This window comes from Orbicella faveolata, unplaced genomic scaffold (genome assembly GCF_042242905.1).
Source record: "Orbicella faveolata isolate gen_17 unplaced genomic scaffold, um_ofav_v1 contig_34, whole genome shotgun sequence".
In the NCBI taxonomy this organism is placed as follows: domain Eukaryota; kingdom Metazoa; phylum Cnidaria; class Anthozoa; order Scleractinia; family Merulinidae; genus Orbicella; species Orbicella faveolata.
Genome location: NW_028301563.1, coordinates 6,815,442 through 6,825,730, shown reverse-complemented (window position 1 = coordinate 6,825,730; position 10,289 = coordinate 6,815,442). Strand labels below are relative to the sequence as shown.

At 37.8% G+C, this 10,289-nt stretch overlaps 1 protein-coding gene and 1 pseudogene across 1 annotated transcript; both read left to right on the top strand.

Annotated features, from left to right (window-relative positions):
- The first annotated feature begins 3,536 nt into the window (after positions 1–3,536).
- Positions 3,537–5,547, top strand: LOC110063705 (uncharacterized; annotated as a pseudogene).
- Positions 5,548–8,654: 3,107 nt separating this feature from the next.
- LOC110063625 (melatonin receptor type 1B-like) lies at positions 8,655–9,967 on the top strand. Its single transcript, XM_020770617.2, has one exon. It carries the CDS (start codon positions 8,712–8,714, stop codon positions 9,660–9,662), a length of 951 nt encoding a protein of 316 aa, XP_020626276.2. The 5' UTR covers positions 8,655–8,711; the 3' UTR covers positions 9,663–9,967.
- The last annotated feature ends 322 nt before the right edge of the window (positions 9,968–10,289 follow it).

Genomic DNA, 10,289 nt, shown 5'->3' with positions numbered 1-10,289 from the left:
AGTACAATCTTCGACATGATTATATCCTGTCTTTGCGCGAAAATTAACTCTTTGCCGCAAAGAAATGGAACGAGCTAACAAATGATATTAGAACTAAAGTAGGCACTAATGAAGTGAACAACAAAATTCGATCGCTTAAGTTTGACTGATGTCGGAACTTATTGTGATTTGATTCTTTAGATCCTTAGTTCTCTGCGTTTATACAGTGTAGGTCTTTATAGTTTTATACGATCAATTATTGTACGTTTTTGTTTTAATTTTTAGGATATACCAGGGCCGTGGATTACCTGTAAACTAGCTGACTAGCTAAGAGTAACTCCACGTTGAATAAAGTATGGTATCGTATTGTATCGTAAACAACTGTTGCTATGGTTGTTGCTATGGTGCGTTGAAATATAGCTACCAGAGTGCAGAGTTCTTAATTTCAACGTTAATCAAGGAGGAAGTCGAGCAAAACCGTTTCAAAGTTCGTTTTGCATATGGTCAGACATGTTAAATCTTTGTTTCGAAAAAATAGTTTTTTGGAGAAAAATTTATATCTGAAGGTATAAGACCACCTTAAACAGAAGTGGAGCTTTCAATTCGGAAATGAGTGATCATCACTTGATGTTTGCATTGATGGTGAGTAAAATTTCAAAACATCGCAAGAAAGTGGTCACTTTTAGAAGGATAAAATCCCTAGATGTTAAAATGTTGACTGAAGAACTTACAAATGTCCCTTGGTGGATGATGAACATTTGTCCAGAGATATTTTTTTAATTTTTATACAGGTGGATGCTTAGTTAATCCGTAGAAGGTGTTTTTAAGGCGTTTTAAGTTATGGCCCATAACAAAATAAGGTTATGTTTTATTCAATAATTCGCTTTCAACACATTGTAAAATTTTGGGTGTCTATTTGATCTCGTTTTGGCCTCAAAACTAACTTCGATTTATTTTATTTTTCACTCAGTCATACCACGAAAACCTGGGGTCTGTTTCTCCAAAGCGCCGGAAACTTTCGGGCCCGTAAAGCCATTTTTAGTTCATCTGTATCTAAAAACGGAGAAGTGTATACGCCTGAAACTTCTTGTACGAAAAGAACCCCTGTTCTTATTAAGAACATGTGAATAAAACAGCTCTGTAATCAAAAGGTTTGAGATTTTGCTACGGCTTTCAGGGTGCGAAAACTTTTCGGAACCTTCGAGAAATGGGACCCTGAGCTGAATATAAAATCCATTGAAAGATTCTCAGGTAGCTGTTGTACGGAGCAATCAAATAATCAGAAAATTCAGCAAAACCGGAGGTAGATTTTGAGCCCAGTTGGGGCGAAATCATTTTTGGCATATTTCAACCAAAGAAAGCTGTATTAGCTGAAACTTACTATGGTCCGTTTCTCTTCTTACTAGGACCAATCTATGGGCAAAATACAAGCGAAATCAATTTTTCGACTTGAGCCATTGATAGGCGATTTTGTTCGATTTTTACAGGTATTCAGCCTTAAATTATTTGCGTTTTAATTAATTTCGCAAATAGGTTACAATTAGCATTGTAAATAATTTATTCTTTCATAGTGACTAATAAATTTCATTTAAATTTCTAAATTTTTGTTATAGTTCAACTTTAAGCTTTTAATTAAGTGTACCTAATTAGCTCTTAGCTGAGAGCTAAATACTGATTGACACTTAAATAAAGTTTATGTATGTACGTATGTATGTATGTATTAGAAACTAAAATATAATACTATACTTACTTACGTGAAATAAGCGTGAAAAAAAAAAAAAAAAATATCGTAAGAATGATTCCGAAGATAGAGAGAGCCAAGCCTACGTAAGTGAGAATCCTCAATATCGTCTGGTCTGTCTTTGTGATCTGGTTTACAAATTACTAATAAAAAACAACATACAAGAAAGGTGTGCCAATGAGTTGATAATCTCATGTGTCACGCAATATATCGATTTGCTATGTTCAACTCCAGGAGCTCCCCGTAAGCCTAATTAGCACTGTGTTTGGTCCGATTAGAACTATGACAGTGGTTGGTGGTAAATATTACCCTTATTGATCGCTTGATGGTAAAGATTACCCTTATTGATTGGTTGGTAGTAAATTTTACCATTATTACTTGGTTCGTAGTAAAGATCACCCTTATTAATTGCTGGTTTTCAGTGTCAGGTAATTCAAAATAGATCAAAATCAAAATCAAAACCGGTCAATAGATAAAGTCCAGAATCTGGGAAATGAAAGAAAGTAAATATGCAAAGACTCTCGCCGAAATTCTGGTCGCAGCAATTTTTCTTATGCGAGATATGCGGAGAAATTTTTTACCCAAATTTATAGAGATTTCTATGGAGACGCCATGCTGGTGCCCATCTGTATGGGCACCAACATGGCGGCCGGAAACCAACAGAAACATCTGTCACTGAGTTTTGCTACAAAAGGGTGAATTTATCCCTCGAGGAACTCTAAAACATTAAAATAATACTTTTTCTAAGACATGAACTGTTCAGATAGCCAAGTTTACCGAAATAAGTCACTTTTTTAACCATCATGACAGCTCTCTAGGCCGTCATGTAAATGCCGCGTCACGCAAAAGCTTAGAAATTCAAGCGTAGTGTATCACAAAACCAAGAACCTATTCGGAGCGAAAATTTGTATGAAAATTAGTTTTCAGCTGCTCTTATACATCATTTAAGTAAAATCTCAGGAAGATCAATAGTTTTGTAGTTCGAATTTTAGTGACGTCATGTGAAAACCAGCTATTGGTTGGTGATAAAGATTACCCTTACTGATTGGTTGGTGATAAAAATTACCCTTATTGATCTCTCGGTGGTAAAGCTTACCCTTATATATCAGTCGCTGGTAAAGATTACCCTTAATGATCGGTCCCTAGTAAAGATAAAACTTATTGATCGATCGGTGGTAAAAACGCCAATTAATTTATCACTTGGTGCTAAAGATTACCCTTATTGATCAGTTGGTGCTAAAGATTACCCTTGTTGATCGGTTGGTGGTAAAGATTACCCTTATTGATCAGTTGATTGTAAAAATTACCCTTACTGATCAGTTGGTGGTAGAGATTACCCTTACTGATCAGTCGGTGGTAAAGATTACCCTTACTAATCAGTTAGTGGTAAATATCACCGTTATTGATCGGTCGGTGGTAAATATTACCCTTATTGATCAGTTGGTGGTAGAGATTTCCCTTACTGAATGGTTGGTAGTAAGGATTACCTTTACTGATTGATCGGTGGTAAATATCACCCCTACTGATTGGTCAATGGTAAATATTACCCTTATTGATTGGTTGGTGGCAAAGATTATCCTTATTAATTGGCTGGTGGTAAAGATTACACTTACTGATTGGTTGGTTATAAAGATTAAACTTTTTCCTCGTTCGGTGTGGTAAAAATTACCCTTATTCATCAGTCGGTGATAAAGATTAACCTTACTGATCGATCGGTAGTAAAGATTACCCTTAATACACCGATTCCAGAAAAAAAAAAAAACGGAAGTTGCACGGAAACGAGGCTTAATAGCCCTCGCGGTAAATTCGAAACAACATGGTGAGCGAGCAAGAAGAGCAAGAGCAGGTTGATCTCTCTCCTGAGGACATTCCTGGCGCCAGTGTTATTGCAGAACAAATAGGGAAATTGACAGTTAGCCAGTTGAAATTTGGGCTAAAATGTCGCCGAATAAGTCAAAGTGGCAACAAAAAGGAACTTTTGGAAAGGTATTTTGTCATCCTTGGCATCCTTCGATTGTCTCTCTATAAGCTCTATAAACAACCTGTCCTCGCTATTTTTATGACCTATTAAAAGAAATTTTTGCTCACGGTCTTTTTAGAATGAAGAACCTGAATGAAATGAAAAACTTAAAAATCTACGGCCCTGACCCGGAGAAGAACTTTACTAAAGCTAAAGTAGCAAGGTTGAAGCAAGAACATACAGACTTAAATGTTCCGGTCGATATCGAGACTGTTCCAGCCAACCACATTAACAAATTTCCTACAGCTGATTCGGCTTTCACTAACGACCTCAGTCTTCTCCCCAAGTTTGTTCCAACTGACACATTAGAGCATCTTAATAACTGCGGAAAGAACACTAGCCGAAAATCAGAAGATACCTTTGTCGAATTTGCAAGTTCTAAAGGTGTTAGATTGCTCCCATTTCTGCACGATGTCCAAGTAACAACAGACAATTTAGAAGAACACATTATTTATCTCAGAGCACTTTGTTGGGCCTCCTATAGAAAAGCTGTCAAATATAAAGTAAAAACGGTGGTTCAGAATAACAGCAACCCCAAGATTCTAGCTGCTGAATGCAACAAAATATGCCCAGCTGGGAAAAGTGGCTGCTGCTGTCATGTGATGGCAGTGATCTGGAAACTGGATGAAATATCTAGGAAAAATACAGTTGAACAAGTTGACAACCGCAGCTGTACCTCCAAACCTAGAAAATGGGGAATTCCGGGGGAAAGGACTGTACAACATAATCCTGTGATGTCGCAGAAACTTTTCAAAACCCGACATGCATCAGATACCTCAGGGAGAAAACGTAGGGGCGTGTACCCCACATTTTCTGACCCAAGGTCATCAAAATTGCGTAAATTAGACGTAGAATCTGTCGGAATGTTAAAACAAAATTTACAAAAAGTGATCCCGTCTGTTCCATTTTCAAAGATGATTCCTGATGTGAATGATATTGTAATAATTGACACAATAATGGGAGAAGTTGCCAAGGGCTCCGTACTTCATGTATAACTTAAAGAGTTTGGAACAAACATTCAGCCTAGGGCCGTCAGTGATACCTCTCCGACCTCTTCAAGTTCTATGTCAAGTTGTGAAAGTGAACCTAGCAATGTGGTCGAGAGAAGGGAGGACTTGAGGCATCATGAAGCATCTGTTACTCAGATAATATCACCAGTGAAAGAACATCCATTATCTCTTTCTGAAATAAACAATAGGTGTGAGAGCTCGAGAGTAAAGAGAAATCTTTTCAAAACTGAAGAGGAAATTGTTAAGATAGAGTCTCAAACAAGACAACAATCTGCTTGCCAAGAATAGTATAAGCACAGGTTCGGTAGAGTGACAGCATCAAAGAGTTACAGGCTGGGATGCAATCACAAAGCAGATACATCACCAACAAAAATTATCAAAGAAGTCTGTCACAAGCCATGAAAGATGGCTTAGAAAATGAGCAACTGGTAATAGACAAGTACACTGAAATGATGCATGAACAGGGACATACAAGGGTGCAAGTAGCAAAATGTGGATTTTTTGTTGAAAAGGAAAAGGGAATTTTGGGGGCCTCCCCAGATGGTCTGATAACAGACCCAAGTAAGAGCAGTCCTCATGGAGTCATTGAAGCTAAAAATGTCACTGTTAAGGATAGTGAGACCCTGAAAGATGCCCTTATATGTAAAATGTCTGATACTGGTTTGAAAGTAAACCAGAGTCATATGTACTTTTATCAAGTACAACAACAACTCTTTGTTGTGGACAGACTTTGGGGTGTCGTTGCTATACTTGGAAGAAACGGAGAATTTTTTCATGGAGAAATTGCCTTGACTTGAAATTCAATGTACCAGTGGGCTTTTTGATGGTATTGAAATTAGCTAAAATTAGGCCTTTCGCTCACGAGCTTCGATTAAGGTACTTGTATTTTCGGCGGCGGCTGGCAGCTAAAATGGGATTTTCGAACTTTCCTCGATTTCAAAAAAACTAAAGCGCTTCAGGACCTTTGAATGGTATTTCGTAAACAACTCACTATAGGGGTAACTTGGGCAAAATACTACGATTATCAGTTGAGTAAGGCGGGACGAAAGTTTGGTCACCAAGTTTTAACGTAAAAATCTTGTCGTTGTCACGACCTTGACGTCATTGGCAGCAAAGCGCGCGAAATTGTAGGCGACGCGACAGGCGACCAACGGCCGTTGATATTGTTACCAATGGAAACGAGGTAAGTTGCCCGTGACAACACCATAATTTTAAGGCCAAAACTTCGTAATCAACTTCCCTCGTGCCTTACTCAACTGATAATCGTAGTATGAAGAAATCCGAAATTTCACGACTGTATCGATATTTAGAGGAATTGGCTCTTAATATACGACTTTACCTAAAAAAACATTGATAGAATTTATGACCTATCGTTCAAAATAAAGAATGACATACAATTGTCGTCTCTTTTGAGGGGGGAGGGTCCTTCCTAACTACCAACGGGCCATGAATTTATTTGAAGTCACGGCCACATTTGACCCGTCACTTGACCAGAATAGAAAAGACATTAAGAAGGACGCCATTTAAGCTCGCGTTATTGACGTGCGAATGGTGTAGGTATCCAATTACAGGATTCAGCTACAAGAGATCGAAATTGGATATCTGTAATTGGACGCCCACTTGATCGCGCACCAATTACCTGACAAACGGGCGCGTGGAGAACCAATCACAGTCGAGAAATTTGTTATAGATACGATTAAAGCAAGCATGGGGCTTGGCTCACCTCGCCCGCAATTTACTCTCTTGAATGGTCCGTGACTTCCAGTATTTTCCTTTCATAGATCACTTCCTTTACTGGTTTTCTCCATTTTAACGAATAACAGAAAAAGTCTGTGCGTGAGAAGTTTCAAATACTTCGCCTTTTCTGCTCTCGTGTGACCGAAGTACTCTTTGAATGTGGGCGGGCAAGGCTAATATGCATTTAACAAATTGACGTCAGTTTTTATGCGTCTGTCCTCTTATTGATGATAAATTGCGCCATAACATTGTCAAAGTGACTGTGAAACCATGAGCCAAAGGTGAGTGGTTCTGCAGTAAACTTTGACAATGTTATGATGAAATTTATCATCAATAAGAAGACAGACGCATAAAAAACTGACGTCAATTTGTTTTTTTACAATAACAAGATCCCAAAATGGTCAAATGCCGGGAATAAATGAGGGGAAAAAGACGCCGTAAATTTGCCATAAACAAAGATAAGTGAATTTTATTCAAAATGACGCGAGCATTGTCAATAACTTTTCTCGCTTTTTGATTGGCTACTTAAAAAAAGTCAATAAAATCTAATTGGTTAAAAATTGACAGTTTGACAGCTGAAAGTTGAATTTGAAAGCTTGCATAAATTAAAATTTTATCCGTCTGTACTGTTATTGATGATAAAAACGAGCCAATCAGCGCGCGAGAAGTTAGACAGTTATTGTACTGTAAAATTATTTTTCGAGGCCTCTTTTACCTCAAGATAAGACATCAGCCGTAAAAGTTTACTTAATGTACTTAGTTGCCTTGAATTGAGTACGTTTACGTGATCTAAATTTCACTAATTTATCGTTTTGTACGGCCGATATAGTTGTAAGTTAATATCGTCTTAAAAGAACGAAAAAAACAGATGGCCTTCAACGCGCCATATCTCGAAAACGAATACAATTAATCCCCCCACTCCCCCAATTTTTTCGCCTTTTGGCAAAAGTTAATCTTTACAGTACTTCATGGTAAGTTTTTAAAAAATCTGTCCGTGGGAACATTTTGGGCACGTTCGTCCTTAACACCTTTCTGGCAGCTCTAAGAAACAGTTTAATATGCAGCTAGAAGTTGCTTTTGCAAACAAAAAAAGTCCATGTTTTCATATCGTCAAGTGGAGAAATAAAAATTACAAAAAATACTACAAATACAACATTTAATAAAACATGCAAATCTCTTGTAAACTTTCTTCCTTTTGTTTTTCAACCCTTTTCCCGTAGTTTCTTTTTACTTTACTTTTGTTCACTTAGTCTCGGAGTTTGTATTCTTTTACTAACCCGTTGAGTCTCCTTTTTCTTTCTTTCTCCTTCTTTTGTAATTAAGTCTTGTAATTAAACTACCTTTGTGTAAGTAAAATTGATTATTACTATGTAGCTGTAAATTACAAACTAACTTAATAGAACATATTTAGATACGTACTTTGAATTGTAGATATCAGGATGTAAATGCTGGGCTCCTGTTAATTTCAATTTCAAGCTAGTAAAAAATTATTTCTAGGGCATCACTTTGGAATTAATATATCACAGATGAAATAATGAACTGATCTGGACTAAAACGTTGGATATTATTTTTACTTTACAATTGTCGTCTTTGCAATATCGAAGTGCAAAACGTCGAAAGAACCGAGGTCGAAATCATCACTTTAATATCCAAACTCGCTGCACACGCGCTCGTTCCTTAATTTCGATTCTGGTGTAATTGAGTTTCAAAATCATAAAACGTAAATATATTTATCCGACATCCTATCTTGACCTCATTGTTCGCATGAGCCCTGTTAATTAATACCACACACATACACACGAAAAATGTAAAACGGTTAAGTCTAGTGCGCGTAACTGAATTGAAGATAAAATTGTATGGCTTTTGTATGGCTTTTCAAGCAAGGTCTCGTGGTATTGGCATATTATATTTCCTCATTGTAAATATTTACATGTAAAACTGTTGTTATTACCGTTATATTCAACACGCTCAATAATATCTTTATTCCATGTCGACAGGAAAATTGTCGCTGTGTAAACCCTCTCGGCAGGTGATAAAATAATTCTCGTTGCTACCGGTGACCGCGCTTGACAGGTCAAAAATACCCAGAAATATCTGGAGCTCAATAGAGATTGAGAATCTATTTTATAATAATACCTCTTAAATACAGCAGCGCGGATACGTTCGGTAAAAAATATAATACTGCTACTAAGCTACACCTTCCCTTGAGTAGGTGCCATAAGACATGATGGAATCGCTTTCTGAAGCACTTACTTTGAGGACTAAGGTCTTTGTTTGGACAGAAACAGTTTTGTTAGCTGTTATCAATGCTGTGGCCTTCTTTGGTAATCTTCTAACTTGTTATGCCGTGTACAGAAACCAGAGACTTCGTACGCTACCCAACATGTTTGTGATAGCGCTTGGTGTAAGCGATATTCTGATGTCCATCTTCTGTATGCCTTTTTCAGTTGTAACTCTGTTTCACGGTCGCTGGATGTTTGGTGAGAGTTTTTGTCGTTTTGACGGTTTTGGAGCATTGACATTTGGACTTGCTGCTCTTCAGACCATGGGATTAATTGCAGTTAGTCGATATTTTTGCGTTGTCAAACCAGAAAAGTACGCGGTGTTGTTCAAAAAACAAAGAGCTTTGCTGTACATTGCTGTTGTGTGGTGCGTAGCTCTCGTTGGATCTGTGCCTCCATTCTTCATGAAGAACGCTGGCTTCGAATTCCAGCCTGGTAAAGCCATGTGTTTGTACACATTTGAGAGAAGCATTCCTTACGCCGTGTTTCTTGGGTCCGTTTATATTGCAGCACCCTTAACAGTAATTAAAATCTGCTACGCCAAAGTGTTCTACACAGTGTCTAGATCAAACCAAGTTTTCTCGCTGGAAAATAATCTGCAGCAGCTCAGAGTGAACGTGGAAGAAGCAAAAGTGACCAAGACTTTAGCGGCAGTAATGGTCGGTTTTTCATGTTGTTGGCTTCCTATTGGTGTAATGGACTACATCGATGTCGCACAAGGGAAACCCACCTTTCCGCGACAGGCTTACCTTACATACGGGTTCTTGATTTACCTAAGTAGCACCATTAACCCCTTTATATATGGGGTAACAAATAAACAGTTCAGGCGAGAGTACAAAGCTATTTTGAGACAAATTCTTTGCTTTCGGTGCCAAAATAATCATGAGAATTAGCATAAAGCAAAGCTTTCACGTACTTTATTACAGGTTCGGAGGGGTTAAAGAAAAAAAAAATCCAGTTAGTGGTAGGGAGGAGGATTTGAATCAGGGACCTCCCGATTTCAAACACAGCGCCCTAAACCACTCGGCCTGATTAACGTTTGTAAACTCGACAGTTTACTGTAAAATGTATCTATAGATAAACCAACTGGGCCAAAAGTTGTAGAGGATTGGCAGATCCACACACCCTTATTCACATCCATCTCCCCTCTGTCTACTGGTAGAGCGGTTCTGCGGTGAAATTAAATAAAGGAAACAACCATTTATACTGAGCATTTTCATTTGATTGTAGCAGTTCCAATCTTTATGGTCTTCACAGCCTCACACCTCAACCAACACGAATATTTCCGGAATTTCGTTCTAATTAATAAACAGCCACTGTTACCCAAGGTTTTAAGCTTGACATAATTTAACCATTTTAATCGTCACCATGGCAATAAGTTCCTGTCAATCAAGTCTCCAACAATCATTCTGCCGTTAATGAGCAGATTTGGTTTCCATTTTTGTTCCTTGCCAAGAGACACGAATGGCGGCTGTACAAATACCCTTCGTTAAAAAAACTACAAACAAAACTTCAAGAAA